At 51.7% G+C, this 22,039-nt stretch overlaps 1 protein-coding gene across 2 annotated transcripts in view; it reads left to right on the forward strand.

Moving 5' to 3' along the window:
- Positions 1-636: 636 nt before the first annotated feature.
- PXDN (peroxidasin) overlaps positions 637-22,039 on the forward strand; it is a 165,026-nt gene continuing 143,623 nt past the window's right edge. For both annotated transcript variants that reach the window (XM_030555520.1, XM_030555521.1), the window contains exon 1: positions 637-939. In XM_030555520.1, the coding sequence (XP_030411380.1) occupies positions 731-939 (209 nt within the window). In that variant the 5' untranslated portion in view covers positions 637-730. The remainder of the gene's footprint in view (positions 940-22,039) is intronic.

Here is a 22,039-nt window from a genome sequence, read left to right on the forward strand (position 1 = left end):
TGCTGCTCTGTGCCCCAAGAGGGGATGGGGGCGGACCCTTGTAGGGAGCCTGCCGCTCTGTGCCCTTGGTGGGGGGTGGGTCAGACTCGTGCAGGGGGCTTGTTACTCTGTGCTCCAGAAGGGAATGGGGGCAGACCTGTGCAGGGGGCCTGCCGCTCTGTGCCCCAGGATGGAATGTGGGGGGGGAGCCTTGTAGGGGGCCTATCGCTCTGTGCCCTTGGTGGTGGTGGGGGTCAGACCCGTGCGCTCTGTGCCCCCGGTGGGGGTGGGGGTCAGACCCGTGCGCTCTGTGCCCCCGGTGGGGGTGGGGGTCGGGGTCAGACCCGTGCGCTCTGTGCCCCCGGTGGGGGTGGGGGTCGGGGTCAGACCCTTGCGCTCTGTGTCTCCGATGGGGGTGAGGGGATTCGGCCATGCGCTTCCCCGAGCTGCCCCCTCCATGCGCCCCGGGCGGAGGAAGCCGCTTCCCCCTCTCCGGGCGGTGCCTCGCTGTGGAACGCTCCGCTCGGGCCGGGGAGCCAGTGGCGGGGCTGCCTGCCCAGCTCTCCGAGCGCGCCGGCTGGGGCGGTTCCACTGCTGTCCGCCCCTCCCCTCCCCAGCCTGCGCCGGGCAGGGAGTCGCCTCCGCCCGCTGGCTCCAAGTCCAGGAGCGAGAGCAGCCGCAGCTGGGAGCGGAGCAGGCACGGTGGAGACCTACTACCGCCCCTCGCCCTCCTCCTCCTGCCCCTCGCACCATGGCCCGCTGCACATCGGCGGCCGGGCTCGGCTTCGTGCTCCTGCTGTGGAGCGGGGCGCTTTTCCTCGCCGCCTCCCCGCAGCCCCAGCCGCCGCCGCGGGGCAGCGTGTGGTGCCCTAGCCGCTGCTTGTGCTTCCGCACCACGGTGCGCTGCATGCATCTGATGCTGGAAAGCGTCCCCGCCGTGTCGCCCCAAACCACCATCCTGTGAGTACCCCCCGGGCGGGGGGGCTTCAAGTAGCCGAGAGGGAGGGAGTCCGGGAGCTTCTCGCCCTGAATGAAGGGAGAGGCCTGGAGGGAGCAGTAAGGGGGGGGTCTCGGTCGGGGCACCTGGGGCGGGGGACACCGTGCAGCAGCTGCCACAGCCCTTTGTCTCTAGCCTGTCAGGTTGGAAGCCCCGATCACTGGGCTTCCCTCTCCCTCTGGAGTCTTTTGTTAGCTCCAGTGGAGAATGATTTGTAGAGCGCAGGGGGTGAACCAGCCCCCCCCCCCACTGCGGCTCTGGTAGCTATGGCCAGTGACGTGCCCCCCGGTTGTCTCTGCCTGGTATATTCTCTCTCGCTTTTTTGGTCTCTGTCTCTCTGTCTGATTATCTGCTGAAGGCACCGATGTGCTGCACCGTTGAGCTTGGCCCGCAGCTGTGTGGCTTCCCCCCCTCGAGGCCTGGAGCCAGCAGGGCGAGTGGTGGCGAAGTCACTCAGCGGGCTCCAGTTTTCCTTTCTTGGATCATTTCATTAATTATTCTCAGCAACATCTTTCGGAGGGAGCCGAGCTGCAGAGAGCTGTTTAAGAAGCTCTTGCTTCACCATGGGAGACTTGGCTTTGATTCGCGTTTTTATGTGAAAGGTTTCGTCGCACTCCACCCAGCCCTAGATGTTTTCAATTGAACGTACTTTTTTGGTTGCTTTCATAAATCAGGCTGTTGAATTTTAGAGCTACTGGATTTTGATCAATCCTTGTGGATTTGTAGATGTTCTTAAATAAAAGTAATCGTGAAACATGGTATTCTGTATCTAATAACAGACGTTGTTTTTTTAAGTGTATATGATTCCTAGAATGTTTTCACTGTGACTCTTACTAGTGGCTTGGTAAAGTATATTTCATTGGTGGCAATGGATCTTTTCGGAATGTTATACTTTTGGCTCAATTTTGAGCAGCACCATGGACATATAATAATACACCAGGGGCCAAATTCTGTACAGAATTATATCCAATACAGTCCAAGCCCCCAATCTCGCAAAGATTTCTGCAAATGCTTAACTTTATGGAGCGTGAATGGTCATATTTATGTCAATGGGATTAACTCCTTGCTGCTTGTAGAGTTAAGTACATGAATAAGTCTTTGCAGCATTGGGGTTCAGTTGATTTCAGTGGGATCACATGGGGTGAAAGCCAGTAAAGAATTTAGTCTACATATTTTTGACAATGATTTTTTTAAAAGAAACCAGTTTTATCCTTTTAATAAAAAAGAGAATCCATACAAACCTCACACACTTTGATTTAGAGTTCACTATGAGTAAGGGATTGGCTCCATTAACCTGTTTGTATGTTTCTTGGGATACAGAAACACTCCTGTATCCCAAACACTCCTGGAACTAGAATATTTGTGGCACCTTAGAGACTAACAGAGAATGTGAAAAGGTAGAAGTAACCATGCCAACTGTAAGACGCTAATTAATTAAGAAGAGGTATTATCAGCAGGAGGAAAAAAACTTTTGTAGTGATAATCAAGATGGCCCATTTCAGACAGTTGACAAGAAAGTGTGAGGATACTTAACATGGGGAAATAGATACAATTTGTGTAATGACCCACGGGTCATTTTTCACGTTCTCTGTGTGTATATGTATTTCATACTATATATTCCATTCTATGCATATGATGAAGTAGGCTGTAGCCCATGGAAGGTTATCCTCAAATAAATTCGTTAGTCTCTATGGTGCCACAAGTACTGCTGTTCTTTTTGTGGATACAGACTAACACAGCTGCTACTCTGACTCCTGGAACTAATTCCTGCCCTCACTTACACAAATGCAACCATGGAAAACTAGGAGAGCAGAGGTTGGCCCTGGGTATTTTCTGCAGGACCTACTGTAGCATATTGACTTATGACTTTCAGTTATTTTCAGAAAGGGCCCCATAAAGCCTTGCTGCATTTCAGACTCTAAATGTCATAATGTGAAAAGTACAATTATTTAACATTTCTGATTCCCTTTTTGGCATGCCCTTTTGGCAGGATTGGAGCAGTCCTGAAGTAGCTATAAAAGTTTTAGTGAACAATACAGGAAGTGGGTGGTTAATGTTTCTTGCATTTGGAACTAAGTACATATACAGAACACATTTTATATTGGTCATTGAGCTTTACACAGTCTTCTTAGTCTCGTGTTGTGAATCATCTTGATTTTTTTTTTTTAAATCCTAACAATAGGGATGTGAGTCTAAAAGGTTTGGACACATGGCAAAGATATTGATGCCTACAACAGCAAAATATATTAGATTAAAACTGGACAAGGCAGAGCTCTCTCACCATGGATGTTTATAATTTGTGAGTAAGTAAGAGGAAAATATATGAACAATACAAACATCGTATTTGTCTAACCTCTCCAATATCAAGCCCTCTAGTCTCTCAAATTTGAGTAACTGTTCTAGCGTATGATTTAGTAAAGAATTTTTTTTTTTAAAAAGGTTAACATTTATATATTCTCAGTTTGTCTTAAGGCAACTGTTCTCAAAGTGACAAGGAGTCCTTGTGGCACCTTAGAGACTAACAAATGTATTTGGGCATAAGCTTTCGTGGGCTACAGCCCACTTCATTAGATACATAAGAGCATAAGAGTGGAAAATACAGGAGCAGGTATAAATATATGAAAAGATGAGAGTTGCCTTACCAAGTGTGAGGTCAGTCTAACAAGACAATTCAATTAACAGTAGTATACCAAGGAATGACAAATAACTTATGTAGTGGTAATGAGAGTGGCCCATTTCAAACAGTGGACAAGAAGGGTGGAAATTAGCATAGGGGAAATTAGATTTAGGTTTTGTAATGACCCAACCACTCCCAGTCTTTATTCAGGCCTAATGTGATGGTGTGCAGTTTGCAAATTAATTCCAAACTTCAAAAACAGATTTCAACAAATAACGGCAGAACTGTAATTAATTTGCAAACTGGACACCATCACATTAGGCCTGAATAAAGACTGGGAGTTGATTGGGTCATTACAAAACCTAAATCTAATTTTTCCCTACTGTTACTCACACCTTCTTGTCAACTGTTTGAAATGGGCCACTCTTATTACCACTACGAAAGTTATTTTTCCTCCCTGGGTATCCCACTGTTAATTGAATTGTCTCATTAGACTGACCTCACACTTGGTAAGGCAATTCCCGTCTTTTCATGTATTTATACCTGCTCTTGTATTTTCCACTCCATGCATCTGATGAAGTGAGTTCTAGCCCTCGAAAGCTTATGCCCAAATAAATCTGTTAGTCTCTAAGATGCCAAAAGGACTCCTCCTTGTTTTTGCTGATACAGTAACTCCTCACTTAAAGTCATCCCAGTTAACATTGTTCCGTTGTTATATTGCTGATCAGTTAGGGAACATGCTTGTTTAAAGTTGTGCAATGCTCCCTTCTAATGTCGTTTGGCAGCTGCCTGCTTTGTCTACTGCTTGCAGGAAGAGCAGCCTGTTGCAGCTGGCTGGTGGGGGCTTGGAACCAGGGTGGACTGGCAGCTCCCCGCTCCCATAAGTTCCCTGTGCAGCAGCTGTCTGCAGTTCAGCTGGGTCCCCGCCCCCACTTCCGTGTGCTGCTCCTTCCCTGTGTCTTGGAATTGCTCCCTGAGACTCCTGCTTGCTGTGTGTGTGTGTGTGGGGGGGAGTCTAATGTCAGGGTGTCCCCCTCCCCCCTGCTCCTTCACCCCACATACCCCATCTTCCATAGAGCAGGGGGATTACACACCAGGGCTCAGGATGGAGAGAGCTTGCAACAGCTGTGGTCTCAGCAAGCTGATCTAATTAACAGGGCAGTGTACTTAAAGAGGAATGCACATATCTCCCTCCATTCCTGCTGCCTTGTAAAGTGAGAGAGTTAACCATTGAGGGCTCAGCCAATTGCTAGTTCATCATTTAGCAGTAAGGGAAATAGCCCACCCTCTGGCTTCTCCACCTCAATCAAGCTTCACAATCATCATCACTGTGTACCAGTATTAAATTGTTTGTTTAAACCTGGGATCGGCAACCTCTGGCACGCGGCTCGCCAGGGTAAGCACCCTGGGGGGCAGGGCCAGTTTGTTTACCTGCCACGTCGGTCAGCCAATCGCGGCTCCCATTGGCCTTGGTTCGCCGTCCCAGGCCAATAGGGGTGGCGGGAAGTGCCATGGGCTGACCGTGGCTGGCCGTGGCTTCCCGCCGCCCCCATTGGCCTTGGATGGCGAGCCGTGGCCAGTGGGAGCCGCAATCAGCCGAAGCTGCCGATGTGGCTGGTAAACAAACTGAACTGGCCTGCCAGGGTGCTTACCCTGGCAAGCCGTGTGCCAGAGGCTGCCGGCCCCTGGTTTAAAACTTATACTGTGTGTGTGTGTGTGTGTGTGTGTATATATAGTCTTTTGTGTGGTGAAAAAAATTTCCTTGGAACCTAGCCCCCTCATTTACGTTAATTCTTATGGGGAAATTGGATTTACTTAACATCGTTTCGCTTAAAGTCGCATTTTTCAGGAACATAACTATAATGTAAAGTGAGGAGTTAACAACTAATGCGACTACCACTCTGAAACCTGTTCTCAAAAGTGTGGCCTATGGATTGCTGGTGGTCTGTTGAGCTCTTACTAGTCACATAGTGATGACTATCCTCCTTGTTTCCACCTACTATGTCACCATTAAAAGGCAATTAGAAATATATCAAGTACTTTCCTAATAATACTTTTCCATATAAGCAATTTCTGTAGCTGCTACAGTTATGTTATGTGGTGGTGAATGGGAAGGAGGTGGACCACAAGATATTCTTACAGTATGGAAAAGTTTAAGAATCCCCAGGCCTGTAAATTGATCTAATAAGCAGTATCTTGAAGATCGCCACTTGATATGAATGTATCAAAAGTAATATTTTTACCTGTAGCTCAAAGATATACACTATGAATACTTATTATTTATTACATATGTTTCTGAGGTACTTACTGCAGTAATACTTAGGCACCAAAAGGTTACATAATTATACTTCACTTCACCTAGTGCTACTTAGTTTGTTAACAGTATGTACTATAAACTCTCACAGAAATTTTATGCTTTTATGGAGACACGTCATCACCCAAGTAGGAGGAATGTTATGAACTTTCCACCTTCAGGAATGGCTTACATTATTAGATAAAAAATAAAATATATTTAAATCACTTTCAGTTTGTGAGTCATCAGATTATAACTTTTTCTTTTGGAATAAGTATTTTTAAGTGCATTAAAGAATATAAGATTGGCAAGGTTGCAAACAATGTGGTGCGGACCCTTGTCCGTTATGAACTAGTCTGAGCCAGCTAATGCATTTCACAGAGGTAAGGACAATAGAAATCTGTAGAAATTTTCCAGCCAAATCTATAAAGCATCTGTCAGTATCTATGTTTACCTTTATTTTCTATTCTATTTAGCTATAATTTTATGTTAGTGTTATATTTAGTGTAAGGCAATATAAATAATTTGTCCTGCATGGCAACGATAGCTTGATTGTTTCAAAGTATTAATTAACTGATTTAATTTAAATACATTCATTCTTGCTAGAACAGGAACCTATAAAAATCCTGCAAACAACACTACCGGAGTCTTATCAGGTTTTCACTGGCAGCACTTTATTTGCCATTCTTACCTTATCTTTTTTTTTCTCTTAATGTATGGCTCTACTCTGAAAAGTGACTCTGTAAAAATGGCATAATGGGACTTTCTTGTATATTATGTCTCATTGATTTCCAGAGCTCATTTTTTTTCAGTTTATATCTGCCACACCATGGGAGCTGAGAGCTGAACTGTATTCTTTCTGGCTCACACATCACTTCCAGTGGTGGATTAAAACAGAGTGGGACCTGGATACAATCCAGACAAATGTTCCCTTCACAGATCAAAAGTCTTCCTTCTGCAAAAGTGCTTGTTGCAGTCCTGGTTTCTTACCCTCCTGCAGCCCCACTTTCTGACATTGCCATTTCTGTGCTGCATACTTGGAGATCCATATTCTGGCTTTGATTCATACAGGCAGACTATTACACTAGTGCAGTCCTACTGAAGTCTATGGGGCTCTGCATAGACACATCATTTCACCTGAGTGGATCAGAGTGCAGGATCAGGTCTTCTGTGTGTCCATGGGCTGTGTCCCAGTTCAATGTCTGCAGCTCCTTGAATCTACTTTCACTCCATCCCTGGTCCAAGGAATACCCTCTCCAAAATAGTTTGTAAAGATAGTACCCTCTTATCCTTCTAGTGGCATCTTCAAGACCCACTTCTTCCTGATGCCTACAGAAAATCTCCAATAAATAATGACTAAGTAGAGATGATTTAGACAGTATTTGGTCCTGCCATGAGGGCAGGGGACTGGACTCGATGACCTCTCGAGGTCCCTTCCAGTCAATGAGTCTATGAGAGTTCCAGTGGGAATTGCTGATATTTATTTATATTTTAAAAATTTAAATGTTTCAGAATCATCAGGTTGTGCATATAGCATCTAAGTAAATGTGTGTTCGTACTATTGTTACTCCTGTCCTCCCTTTCCCTAGTTAAATTTTATCCTAAATTTAATAATAAGTTCTTTGGGTCAAGGGTGTCATTCTGGGTTTTGAGCTCATGATTTGGGGCATTTGAGTGCTGCTGTAATATAAATAATAATGGATCTTGCCTTAATTTACTCCTGATCATCACCAGTAAAAAAGATTCCACAGGCCAGATTCTGCTCTCAATTACACCTGTACAGGCCTAGTCTGATCTTCATAGTTTTTTTTTCCTTGGCAACACCCAGGCAGACCCAGTTAAAAAACTGGAGTTGTACAGGTTTAATTGAGTTCACTGTAGCTGGAATTCTGAGGGTGAAGAAGAACAGAATACCAGCTTGTTGTCTCATAGCTTTGTTAGCTATGCAGTGTGAACAAGACTAAAAAGTAGTAAAAGTTTCCCACACAAGTGGATATGGCTTGTAATGCACATAGAGTGCAGATCTATTAAACATAAAGCTGCCATTTATGCAAAGTCACTTTCTTAGTAGAACTTTATTTTTATGACATTTATTTGAAACATTTGTAAATCTGACATTGGGTTCCATGCATTTAGTACAGACATTACACTATTTTGGCGCTTGATAAATCAAGCGCAATAAATCGATCGCCGAATGCGCTCCCTGTTGACTCCAGAACTCCACCAGGGCGAGAAGCGGAAGCAGAGTCGACGGGGGAGCCACGGCCATCGATCCTGCGCCATCAGGACGGGAGGTAAGTCGATCTAAGATACGTCAACTTCAGCTGTGCTATTCTCGAACAGGAACAGAAAGTAGAGGAAACAGAGATGAGGTAGATGTAGGGAAAAAATGAGAAGAGACTGAGGCTATGGCTACATTAGAGAGTTTACAGTGGCTGTAGCTATGTTGGTGGAAAAGCTCTCCTGACGATATAAGTGCTGGTGGGGACAACGCTAGGTCAGTGTAACTTATGTTGATCGGGGGTGGCTAACACACCTGAGTGACATAAGTTATATTGACATAAGTGGCAGCGTAGATATAGCCTGAGGGAGGCAGAAGGGAAGAGAAAACAGAGAGTAAAACCACTGTTGGAGAAAATAAACTATGACCATAATATGGAAAATAAAAGAGGAAATCATGGTAGAATGAAGTTAAGAAGAGAAATAAGATAGAACTAAATAAAAAGAGAAGTAGTAAGTTACATTTCGAATAAAGATATTAAATATAATCTTAACTAACAATCTGTAGCAATTACACAAGAAATACATTTTATTCTTCGTTTGCTTGCACAGGTATTTTTAACCTTGTTTGAAAAGGCTAGAAGATGGTGGGTATATTTTTCAAGCCCTGATTGCATGAAATAGTATAGAAATTTGAAACATTCTTTTTAAAACAAACTTTTGATAATTTTTTTTCTCAGGGGATTTCTCTGTCAAAATTGTAATTTTTACAAATATTTCATTTTGGGTTTATAAGTTGATATTCTTGGCAAAGATGGAAGGTAAAGATTGTGTTGCCCCATAGTCAGAATACATCTATAATACATCAGTCCATATTTTAGAAGCTGTATATTTTGAATACTATAGGTCTCATCCTGGAAACATTTATGCTTATGCTTAACTTTCCTCACTGTGAATAGTCCATAGGGTTGTGAACTGTAAAGATTCACGCTTGTGATGGGACTATTAAGAATGAGTAATAGTATAGTAAGTCTTTACAGGAGTTGGGGCTAAAACTTTACTTACTGGAAAACTGCAGTTGTAAACCTATTTTTTATAATATACATTGCTCAGGTTAGAAATTTATAATGATTTATATGTTTGGAAAGGTTGCTGTATAAAATAATAGGATTTCTGAATAATTTTCCTCCCTTTAAAAAAAAAATGGCTGGTCCCATTTACCTTAACCATTTGGTTCCACTCAGAATTCGTTTTTTTTTTTTTTTTTAAATGCAACATGTTAGACTTACTACTGTGAACATGGGCAGAAATTCAAAACAATCCAGAGAGGTGGTGCAGTGAGCATTGGATGAACTAAAATGGAGTGACTCAAATGTGTTGAGGTTGTTTTTTTTGGTTCATTCTCTTATCCTGCTGCTGGATTTCATTTCTTTTTGCTATGAAACTATTACTGTTAACAAGAGCCAACTGATTCTGATACAGATAAAACTGAATGAACATTAAGTTACAGCAAATAAAACAAGGATTTCCAAACTGTGTTTTTTGATGGTGCAGGCTTCCCTGTGGTCTCTCATGGAGATCTTCAGAACTATAATTGGCAGTGTGTGCTCTCAGCCTCTCGTCCTTGTTTGTCTAATCTGTGCTTATATGGCACTTCTTTGGGGCTGGGATTTATGAGTTTGTAAAGTGCCCAGCATGGGCCCCGTGATCCTTGTTAAGGTCTGTGGGTACCACTGTAATATAACTTTAGACTAATAAGCACTACACAAAATTATGAAGCAGTAAACGAGTTCAGAACAAAAATTGTCTTCTCTCTCTCTTCCCCTGAGTTACATAAGGGAACTCTAACCAAAAGCACTGGGATATACCCTGCTACTTTTTACTCTGATTTTACCTTTATGACACTTTGCCATTACTGTCCTTCTCTGTGGGGTTCTCCTGCTGCTGTTAATGTACTTTTTTAGTTTCCCCTTTTTCTCTTTCCAGTTACCTCTCCCCCAAACCCTATGGAATGTTCTGACTCCAACATTCCTTCCTTCCTTCTTAAAAAGGATACCAAGCATAACGTTCTACTTGCTGCAGTGTTATATTTGTAGTATTGGGCACTTTTAATGGGGATCATGCTCAGTGTTTATTTAGCATTAGCTAGATTGGTGCATGGAGTATCCTTTTATTAGACACTTTGCCTCCTTCCTTCTTAGAGAGTATCTTTAAATGATTTTGATACTGTTTTCCAACACATTTTATTCTATTTGGCTTTAAAACATATCTATGACCCTTAGTGGCATACATTTATTGATTATTTGAATAAATGTGTCCAAAGTACCATAACCTTTAAACTTTGTCTTAACTGAGGTCCTAACATGTTTTATTTAGTGGTCTTCTAGAGAACTTTTTCCTCTTGGCATTTTTTGAAAATATTTTCTAAGTGTACAGAGTTGCATGGTCCTAGTACTCAGTCAGCTCTGAATAGCTTATTAAAAAATCTGTTTAAATAAAAATACTTCACAGATGTGAAGAAGGAAGGCATAACAAGTGGATGGTGCAGTGTACATTCGGGTGAGAAACCAGCAAACCCATATTTTTACTGGTTTATTGCGGAGAGTTTGCTTAACACAGCAAGCTGCCTTTGAGCAATATTATAACTCTTGTTTCTGAGATCTGATCATTGGAATCATGATTGTGGAAAAACAGCTTTGGACAGGTTACATTTTGACAGCAACTTTTCTCGATTACAGACCGGAGGCAAGATCATTAGATATTTTAGAAAGGGTCAAACTACAACATGAGTTGCTGGTTGCTTGCCCTGACTTGGGGGCATCAGTAAAGGATGCAAACAATTGTGTTCAACAGTAAATAAGGGCAAAGTTCCATGTTGTTATGCAAAGTTCTTACAGAGCATCAAGATCCACTGTTACTGTGACCCCCAGTTGGAATTTGATTAAATAATGATCAGGGCTGTTATTCCCTTTAGACTGGAATCTCGTCAATAATTTACTGAATTAAGCTAAATTGATGTAAACCACGTTTAAACCAATTTAAGTGTCTACACAGGGGTTTTTCACCCATTTGAACTAGCTAAAATTATTTTATAAACTTTAGTTAATTTTATGTGTAGACAAGGCCTGAGACTGAGAAGACAGCAGGCAGGAGTATGGTAGATACATGCATGTTTGGTTTTACTGCCCACAAAAAAAAATCCCTTTTAATAAGGGGAGCAGAAACCTCCTTCCCCTCATCCCTTCTTAAACCATAAACGAACAAACAACCCGCCCCCCCCAAGCCTTCTTCATGGCATTCCATTCAAAGGGTGCTCTATCAGTAATTTTTTTTAAAACATAGTCAAAACAATTGAAATTTAAAGTGCCCTTTAAATACAAGCCATGACCCATTCTTCTTATTTTTTTTTAAATTCCCCCCAAAAGTATTCTTATTTTAATCATTACATACCTTTTGTGTATGCTTTACATCAGTGGTTCTCAACCTTTCCAGACTACTGGACCCTTTGTAGGAGTCCCCCAAGTTACACCTCATTTAAAAACTACTTACAAAATCAGACATAAAAAATACAAAAATGTCACGACTCGTTAGCCTTTTTTTATTATTGTTTTTTTTCAGTGTAAACATGTCAGATGTGTGTATCTAACATACTTACTGAACATATGTAATCATGAACTGATCAGAGCATCTCTTTTTTTATGCTTTTCTGTTCCATGCAGAACACAGGGCCTTCACTGTCTTCCATCTTCGGGCCAGTCTCCTGCTGAAGTCTTAGCTTCTTCCCATGTCAATCAGAACACGCTGCTTAGTTGTTTGAATCCATGTTTGATTGCTGACAACCTATTTTCTGTCAAGACAGGAATTATTTTTTTTTCTTTAATTGGTAATATTTTTGAACTAATTCAGTTCTGAATATCAAAATTAGTCTGAATCAAAATAACAGTTCTTTCTTGATTATTGGTATATTTTTGAAAAATGTTTAAATAATTTAGGAGCCTATGTTCCATTTACTTTCAATGGGACTTAGGCTCCTAAATGACTAAATCACCTAGACACTTTTCAAAATTTTACCCAATAGAAATCATTTAAGATGTAATGATTCCAGGATGCCTAATATAAACATTGTGACAAAGTGCCTCCTCTACCTTGGTGGGTCCTGTGCTTATTGGCAGATTTGCTCACCTCAGTGATCTTCCCCCACAGTCTGGATCAACTCCTCCTGTGTCTGATCAGGAGTTGGGAGGTTTGGGGGGAACCCGGGCCTGTCCTCTACTCCAGGATCCAGCCCAGGGCCTTGTGGATTGCAGCTGTCTATAGTGCCGCTTGTTAACAGCTGCATGACAGCTACAGCTCCCTGGGCTACTTCCCCATGGCCTCCTCCAAACACCTTCTTTATCCTCATCACAGGACCTTCCTCCTGGTGTCTGATGACGCTTGTACTCCTTAATCCTCCAGCAGCACACCCTCTCACTCTCAGCTCCTTGTGCCTCTTGCTCCCAGTTCCTCACACACACTTCCTCTACTCTGGCTCCTCCTCACCTGACTGGAGTGAGCTCCTTTTTAAACCCAGGTGCTCTGATTAGCCTGCCTTGATTGGCTGCGGGTGATCTAATCAGCTTGTCTGCCTTAATTGGTTCTATCAGGTTCCTGGTTATTCTAATGCAGCCCCTGCTCTGGTCCCTCAGAGAACAGAAGCCTGCTTCTCCTGGGGCCAGTACTGGCTCTCCCTTCTACTGCTCTGCTGTAGAGGAAGGAGGGAGAGGGCTGCTGCTGCTGCTGTTCCTGCTGGGCACTGGGCCCTCGCTGCTGCTGCTGCTGTTCCTGCTCCTGCTACTCCCCTGGTTGGGCTAGACACCACCACCAGCCCCTCTCTCTGCTGTCTGTTTGCTGGCTGGCTAGTGGTTCCCCCCACACCTCAGTTACTGCTGTTCCTCCACCTACAGCCCTGGGGGGGGGGGGCTGCTGCCTTGCTTCCCAGAGAGGAGGGGAGTGAGGGACCCCCGCTCTTGTTGCTGAGGACACCATCTGAGCGGGGTCCCTCCTGCCTGGACGCCAGACCACCACCACCTGGAGCTGCTGGGGCTGCTGTGGCTGTTGCTGGGGAGCTGTTGGAGCCTGGAGGAGGAGGAGTAGTAGAAGAGAACCACCTGCTGCTGGAGACTGTGTGAAGACCACTGTGGAGGGGGCTTTTCTGGATTGAGTCTTTTTCGAACTGTGCTCTTGTGGTGGGGGTTTGGACTGTGTTTGCTGGGGCACCGGGGGTGTGGCGTGGAGTCTGCCCCCAGTCCATCCGTGTCCCCCTTCGCCCCCACCACCATCGTTGCCCCCTCCACCACCCCCACTGGCTGTTTTCCTTCTGCTTTGGACTCCTGCCTCTGGGTCTGAGCTGCTTGCCTGGCTCACCACGCCCACTTCCACCATTTGGGCCTGCAGCAGCAGCAGCCAACCATTGACTTTTTGGCACAAGTGCCTGGGGGTGCACCACCTCCCCCCTTCTTCTGGACTGACCCCCTCCCCTTTGCCACATTTGTCCACCCCACGTATTTCCCTCTGCTGCCTGATAGTTCTGCCCCGGCCCTGTAGCTGTCCCCGTGGTCCCTCTACCCCAATCTCAGCTCGCCCTTTTCCCCCACCCTGTGCTCCCCCAGCCCTGATCGGTCCCCCCCACGTGCGCCCACGCCCCCTCCCAGGTGCTTGTGCCCTTCCCCATTTGGTTTCCCCTTGTTCACTGCACCCCCCACCCCCGCCGTTGTCCCCCCTGATCTCCTAGTGCAACTGGAGGAGCCGGAATCCCCCTCTGCGTTGGTGCCCTGAAACCCTCCCACTCTTAGGTCCTTGGTTGCTCCCCACGCCCCTTTAGCCTTCCCCTTCTGGCGCCCTCCTCCCTTGCCTGCAGCCTAGCGGGGAGGGGTGGCCGCCTCCTCTCCTTCCCCTCCCCTCGCTGTTTGTCCCCCTCCCTGCTCTCGTTATGGCGGGGGAGGCAGCGGGGGAGACCCCTCGCAATGCTCCCACTGCCCCTCCTCCACCTGCTCCTGTGTCCACTGCCCAAGCCACTACCTCGTCCGCCGCTGTCGATCCACCTACCACCGCCCCTGCTGGGGCACTGGCGGCGGCGAGTACTGGGGAGGCCTCCATTGCTGCCACGTCTCTTGCCCCTTCTGATTCGGGGGAAGCCCCCCCAGCTGGTGGGAAGGGTCGGGGTGGGAAGAAGGGTAAGGGCCCTGCTAAAAAGGCCAGGCCCTCCATGGTGGAGACTGCCTCCGCTGCCGCAGCCCCGCTACCGGCTGCGGCATCCCTCCCTGCTGTTCCCTCCACTAGCTCTGCAGGTGTCCCTCCCCCGGCTCCCAGGGCGTACGCCCAGGTGGCGGCGGCCCCCCCCGCCTGCTGCTGCTCCTCCGACCGCCGCTTCCGCCAACATCTACAGCGGCCAGGGCCCCTTTCCCACTTTGACCAGGAAGCACGGCATCCGTTGCCTCCTGGTGCCTGCCTCGCCCCACGTGGAGACCTACGTGCGGGCGTTGGCGAGGGTGGTGGGGCCCACTGCCATCGTGGCAGCCTCCAAAATGTACGGGAAGGTGGTCTTCTTCCTGGCATCGGAGGCCGCCGCCCAGGAGGCGGTAGTGACGGGCCTGGCAGTGGGGGGCGTTTTCATCCCCCTGGAGCCATTGGAAGACCTGGGGGTCCGCTTAATCTTGACCTCCGTCCCTCCCTTCCTGCCCAATGCCGCCCTGCTGCCCGCCCTTTCTGCCCTGGATGCCCCATCTCCGTCATCAGCCCTCTCCCCTTGGGCTGCAAGGACCCCGCCCTCCGTCATGTTCTCTCGTTCCGCCGGCAAGTGCAGCTTCAACTGCCGCCGGCGACGCGTGGCAGAGAGGCGCTCGAGGGATCCTTTCTGGTCCCCTACCAGGGAGCCCGCTACCGGGCGCATTACTCAACGGGGGAGGCCCGGTGCTACCTCTGCCGGGCGATGGGGCACATCCGGAGGGACTGTCCCTTGGCCCAGTACGGAGGAGCGTCCGGGACCCCTGAGCCCCGGCAAGGCGCCGGCCCTGTCATCGCTGGTCCCCCTGGCTGCCCGGTACCCGAAGCTGCCCCTCCTCCTCCTTCTCGGTCCACCTCTGTGGAGGAGGGTGCGGCGGGACTACCGCCAGACGTGGGAGAGGGCTCGTCCCAGGGAGAATCCTCCCCGGTTTCTGCTGTCCCACCACTGCCTCCCCGAGTCCCTGAGCCATTGCCCTTGCCCCCCGAGCCGACCCCTGTTAGCCAGCCCCCGGATGATGCCATGGAGGGCTGGTCCTTAGTGCAGGGGAAGCGGAGCAAGCGGAAGGCTCGAGTCTCCTGACATCCTTCGGATTCGGAGGCCCCCCGGAAGAGCAGGAAGGGGGGCATCCATGACGAGTCTTCCTCCTTGCCCCCTGATGACTCCTGTTTTGTGGTGCCGGCTGGGGACGCCGTGGCAGCACCGGAAGGTGACACCGCTCCTCCTCCGGGGTCCCTTCCCGTGGAAGCCCCCGAGGGAGCTTCTCTCGCCCCCTTCCCACTCGATGCCTCTGCGAGCGCCGCAGTGGGTATCACCTCTGGTGCTGGCGGGGAGGGCCCTGGGGTGGTGGATGGTGATCTCCCTCCCATCTACGCGGAGATCGAGGCCCTGGGTTTGACCCCAGTCACGCAGGGGGAGGACGACCCTCTGCCGGCGGGCCTCGATCTGGGCGACCTGTCCCTGGGTTCCCTTCCCCTATCTGCTGTTTCTGCTCCCACCTTTGACGGTCCCCTGGAATCTTCCATCGACCTGGCTGCGGGTGGCACTCTGTTGATGGCCGCTGAGCCCCTTGTGGCGACAGCCAGTGCCCCGCTGCCGAGACCCGCTTCCCAGGGGGTGTCCCTCTTGGGTGTGGAGGACCTGCCCTCCTTCCTCAGCGGGGACCCCATTGACCAACATCTCTCTCTGGATGCCAAGGCTGCCGCACGTGCCACAGTGGCTGAGCCCGGCATCGTTAGGGGTCCCCTGCCCACTTCCCAGATCCTTGAGCCTGGCCAGGAGGAGCCACTGTCCGGCGTCTCAACTATGGAGGCTCCGGATCCTGCCTCTACCTCCTTCCTGGATTCTGTCCCTGATCCCCGCCCTACTCCCGTTAGCCTTGTCCTTGTCCCCCCCACCTCCTGTGATGCCAGTGCTGCCCCTGGGAATACCTCCCAGGGAGTGGGTTCACTAGTTCTTTCCTGTCCCGACCCCCCAGGGGCTGCTATTCTCCTTCCACCGCCCCTTCTTGAATCTGGGAGCGGGGCGGGTCATGTGGCGTCGGCCCATCTGCTACCACGTTGGGGGTCTGCCACCTGCCTACCCACATTGGTGGGCCACGGGGCCGTGACGGGGGCCCCACTGCGGGACGGTCATCGATCAGTGACCCCACCCCCCCATGCGCTGATGGAGGAGCTGCGGGAGTTCCTTGAGGACGTCCGTGGCTCCTGGAACAAAGTCCATCTTGCGCTCCAGCGGTGGGGGGATTTCCATCAGGTCCTCCGGGCCGCGAGGGCCCTCATGGGGGAGGGTAAGAGGACCGGGAACAGGCCACCGCGGCCTACCAGCGGGTACGTGTCTTCCGTGACTCTTTACTCACCTTCGGGGTTGGTCACGGATTTCTGCGCGGCCTGCCAGAGGCCGTGGGCGTGTCTGCCGGTGAGGATCCCCCCCAGCCCTCCTCATGGCGCCGATCGTCCTTGCCACCTTAAACACCCAGGGCTGTAGGATGGGTCTCCGCAGGAGCCAGGTGCTCTCCTTCCTCCGGGAGGGGGGGTACTGTGTGGTTTTCCTGCAGGAGACCCATACGGATCCGGCCGCTGAAGATAGCTGGCGGCTGGAGTGGGGGGACGGGGCCTACTTTAGCCACTTCTCGGTCTGCGCGGCTGGAGTGGCGACCCTGTTCTCCCCCGACCTACGGCCCGAGGTGCTGGGGGTCGCCGAGGCTGTGCCGGGTCGCCTGCTGTACCTCCGGGTCCGCATGGAGGGGCTTGTGGTTAATCTCGTCAACGTTTACGCCCCGACATCGGGCCCGGAGAGGCTACGTTTTTATCAGCAGGCGTCTGCCTTCCTCGGCTCCCTGGATCCTCATGAGTGCCTGGTCCTGGGAGGGGATTTTAACACCACCCTCGAGGAACGGGACCGCTTGGGGACCGAGCAGTGCCTGGCCGCCACGGACGTCCTCCGGGAGATCGTCGACCGCCACTCCCTGGTGGACGTCTGGCGCGACCACCACCCAGATGACATCTCGACGTTCACCTTCATCCAGGTGGAGGCCCATCGGTCGCGCCACTCCTGGCTGGACCGTATTTACCTGTCACGTTTCCACCTTTCACAGGCCCACTCCTCCAGCGTTCAGCCGGCCCCCTTTTCGGATCACCACCTTGCCACCGTGACGGCCTCTCTCTGCGCGGAGAGGCCGGGGCCGGCCTATTGGCACTTTAATAATAGTTTGCTGGAGGATGCGGGCTTTGTGACGTCCTTCCGGGAGTTTTGGCTGGCCTGGCGAGGGCAGAGGCGCGCCTTTTCCTCGGTGCGGCGGTGGTGGGATCTGGGGAAGGTGCGCGCCCGGCTCTTCTGCCGTGACTACACTCGGGGTGCCAGCCGACGGAGGGATGCGGTGATAGGGCAATTGGAGCGGGGGGTCTTGGAGCTGGAGAGGTGTCTGGCCGCCAGCCCCGAGGATCCATCCCTCTGCGGAGCGTGCCAGGAGAAGCGGGAGGAGCTCCGGGCCCTCGAAGACCATCGGGCCCAGGGTGCTTTTGTTCGATCCCGCATCCACCTACTTCAGGAGATGGATCGCGGCTCCCGCTTCTTCTATGCCCTGGAGAAAAGGAGGGGGGCCAAGAAGCACGTCACCTGCCTCCTGGCGGAGGACGGCACCCCCCTCACGGATCCGGCGGAGATGTGCCAGAGGGCCAGGGCCTTCTATGCCACTTTTTTCTCCCCGGATCCGACCGATCCTAACGCTTGCAGAGTGCTCTGGGACGGGCTCCCGACGGTCAGCACGGGCGACCGGGACCGGCTAGAGCTGCCTCTCACTCTGGCCGAGTTCTCGGAAGCCCTCCGTCGCATGCCCACCAATAAATCTACGGGCTTGGACGGGCTGACCGTGGAGTTCTGCCGCGTGTTCTGGGACGTCCTTGGCCCAGATCTGGTCACCGTCTGGGCCGAGGCTTTGCAGAGCGGGGTCCTCCCTCTCTCGTGCAGGCGAGCCGTGCTGGCCTTATTGCCGAAGAGGGAGGACCTCCGCGACTTACGGAATTGGCGTCCCGTCTCGCTCCTCAGCACGGACTACAAAATTGTTGCGAAGGCCATCTCGTTGCGGCTAGGGTCCGTGCTAGCGAACGTGGTCCATCCAGACCAAACCTACACTGTCCCGGGCCACACCATCTTTGATAACTTGTATCTGGTCCGGGACCTTCTGGAATTGGGGTGTAGGGATGGTCTGTCGTTCGCCCTCTTGTCCCTGGATCAGGAGAAGGCGTTCGACCGGATGGATCACGGGTATCTCCTGGGCACTCTGCGAGCGTTCGGCTTCGGACCCCTGTTTGTGGGTTTTCTCCAGGTGCTGTATGCTTCTGCGGAGTGTCTGGTCAGGCTCAACTGGACCCATACCGAGCCGGTCAGCTTCGGGCGGGGAGTGCGGCAGGGGTGCCCCCTCTCGGGCCAGCTGTACGCTCTGGCAATCGAGCCCTTCCTCTGTCTCCTCCGCAAGAGGTTGACGGGGTTGGTGCTTCGGGAGCTGGAGCTGTGGCTGGTCCTGTCGGCGTACGCTGACGATGTGGTCCTCGTGGTCCAGGACCCGGGCAACTTGGCACGGGTGGAGGCTTGCCAGGCTGTGTACTCGGCGGCCTCCTCCGCCCGGGTCAACTGGGTCAAGAGCTCTGGCCTGGTGGTCGGGGACGGGTGGCAGGCGAGCTCCCTCCCACCCGCGCTTCAGGCCATCCGGTGGAGCGCGGGTCCGCTGCTCTATCTCGGCGTTTACCTTTCTGCCACGCATCCGTCTCCCCCGGAGAACTTGCAGGATTTGCAGGGCAGGGTGATGGAGCGGCTCCGGAAATGGACAGGACTACTCCGGTGCCTCTCCCTTTGGGGGAGGGCACTGGTGCTTAATCAACTGGTCCTGTCCATGCTCTGGTACTGGCTCAACACCCTGGTCCCGGCCCCATTTTTCCTGGACAACCTCCGGACGGCGATTCTGGAGTTCTTTTGGCCAGGGACGCACTGGGTCTCTGCAGGGGTCCTCCACCTGCCCCTGGTGGAGGGGGGGCAGGGCCTGAATTGCTTACGCGCTCAGGTCCATGTCTTCCGCCTCCAGGCCCTGCAGAGGCTCCTGTTTGGTGCGGGTAGTCCGGCGTGGAGTGTATTGGCGCACGCCTTCCTCCGCCGCTTCCGAGGGCTCCAATATGACCGGCAGCTCTTTTACCTCCATCCGAGAGGTCTTCTGCGAGACCTCTCCGGGCTGCCGGTCTTCTACCAAGACCTCCTCCGGACCTGGAAGCTCTTTTCAACGACCAGGTCCATGGCGGCCACCGTGGAGGTTGACCTCCTCGCGGAGCCCCTGCAACACAATCCTCAGCTTCGTGTACAGGTGGCGGAGTCCCCCACGGTGTGCCAGAGGCTGGTCTCAGCAGGAATCACCAGGTTCGGAGACCTCCTGGACTACGACCGGGGAGACTGGCTGGATCCCCTGATGCTTGCTCAGCGCATGGGGCTCTCCAGACCTTGTACTCCCCAGCGCGTACTTCAGGAGGTGAAGGCCACTTTACTGCCTGCTGCTCGGGCTTACCTCGACCGGGTCCTGTGAGAGGGCACGCCCCGCCCACTCTCCACCCCAGGCCCCGTGGACATTTTTATCGGGCCCCTGCCCCGTGGACCCAATCGGCCCCGTCACCCTTTCACTGCCAGCCGGCTGCATGATCTGCAGCCGGTTTTGTTCCAGACCGTGCCGCGGAAATATCTGTACTCGCTCGTGCTCCATACCCTTCACTACCTCACCCTTGCGTCCCGCCCCGATACCAAATGGCGGGACCTCCTGCCGCCTCTCGAGGGTGAGGAGCCCCGGTGGGCCAACTTGTACTCTGCCCTGGTCCCGAGGCCCACCAGGGATATCAGTTGGCGGCTCCTTCACGGAGCCGTGAGCACGGGCGTGTACTTGGCGCGGTTCACATCTGTCCCTAGCACCTGCCCTTTCTGTGGTGAGAAGGAGACCTTGGTGCATGTTTATTTGGAGTGCGCCAGGTTGCAGCCCCTGTTCCAGCTCCTCCTGAATATTTTCCTGCGTTTTTGGTTGCACTATTCCCCTCACCTTTTTATCTACATGCTCCCCATCCGTGGCCCCACAAAGTTACGGGATCTCCTTCTCAACCTCCTCTTGGCCCTGGCCAAACTGGCCATCTACAACACCAGGGAGAGGAGGTTGGCCGACGGGATTTCCTGCGACTGTAGGGCCTATTTCCGTTCCTCCGTCTGCTCACGCATCCGGGCAGAGTTCCTCTGGGTGGTGTCCACTGGCTCCCTTGACGCCTTCGAGGAGCAGTGGGCGTTGTCCGGGGTTCTCTGCTTGGTGTCCCCATCAGGTTCCCTTCGTTTAAGCCCTATGACCTCACTCCCGATCCTGTTTTTTCATTAGTTGTCCCCCGTAATTACTTGGTGTCCCAGACCTGTGGGTCCTCCCCTTAGGCTGGGGGGAGACCCTTTAGAAGTGGGCGGGCTTCGCCCGCCCAACCCCGCTGGATGCCAATAGGACTGCTCTGCTGTGGAGGAATGGGGGGAGAGGGCTGCTGCTGCTGCTGTTCCTGCTGGGTGCTGGGCCCTTGCTGCTGCTGCTGTTTCTGCTGCTGTTCCTGCTCCTGCTGCTCCCCTGGCTGGGCTAGACACCCCCCCCCACCCCTCTCTCTGCTATCTGCTTACTGGCTGGCTAGTAGATTTCCCCCCCTCCCTCGGTTGCTGCTGTTACTCCACCTACTGCCCTTGGGGGGGGGCTGCTGGCCTGCTTCCCAGAGAGGGGGGGAGTGAGGGACCCCGACTCTTGTTGCTGAGGACACCATCTGAGCAGGGTCCCTCCTGCCTGGACACCAGACCACCACCACCTGGAGCTGCTGGGGCTACTGTGGCAGTTGCTGGGGAGCTGTTGGAGCCCTGAGGAGAAGGAGGAGGAGGAGGAGAAGAGGACCACCTGCTGCTGGAGACCAATAGAAGACCACTGTGGAGGGGGCTTTTCTGGACTGAGTCTTTTTTTAACTGTGCTCTTGTGGTGGGGGTTTGGACTGTGTCTGTTGGGACACTGGGGGTGTGGCGTGGAGCCTGCCCCCGGTCCATCCGTGTTCCCTTTCGCCCCCACCACCATCGTTGCCCCCTCCGCCACCCCTGCTGGCTGTTTTCCTTCTGCTTTGGACTCCTGCCTCTGGGACTGAACAGCTCACCATGCCCGCTTCCATCGTTTGGGCCTGCAGCAGCAGCAGCAAACCATTGACTTTTTGGCACAAGTGCCTGTGGGCGCACCATCTCCCCCCTCCTCCTGGACTGATCCCCTCCCCTTTGCCACATTTGTCCACCCCACCTATTTCCTTCTGCGGCCCTGATAGTTCTGCCCCAGCCCTGCAGCTGTCCCTGTGGTCCCTCTACCCCATTCCCAGCTCGCCCTCCCCCCCGACCCTGTGCTCCCCCAGCCCTGATTGGTCCCTCCCCTCGCGTGCCCACGCCCCCTCCCATGCGCTTGTGCCCTTCCCCATTTGGTTTCCCCTTGTTCACTGCACCCCCCCTCTGCTGTTGTCCCCCCTGATTCCCTAGTGCAACTAGAGGAGCCGGAACTCTCTGCGTCTGTGCCCTGAAGCCCTCCCATTCCTAGGTCCTTGGTTGCTCCCCACACCCCTTTAGCCTTCCCTTTCTGGCACCCTCCTCCCCTGCCTG

This window comes from Gopherus evgoodei, chromosome 3 (genome assembly GCF_007399415.2).
Source record: "Gopherus evgoodei ecotype Sinaloan lineage chromosome 3, rGopEvg1_v1.p, whole genome shotgun sequence".
Classification (NCBI taxonomy): Eukaryota; Metazoa; Chordata; order Testudines; family Testudinidae; genus Gopherus; species Gopherus evgoodei.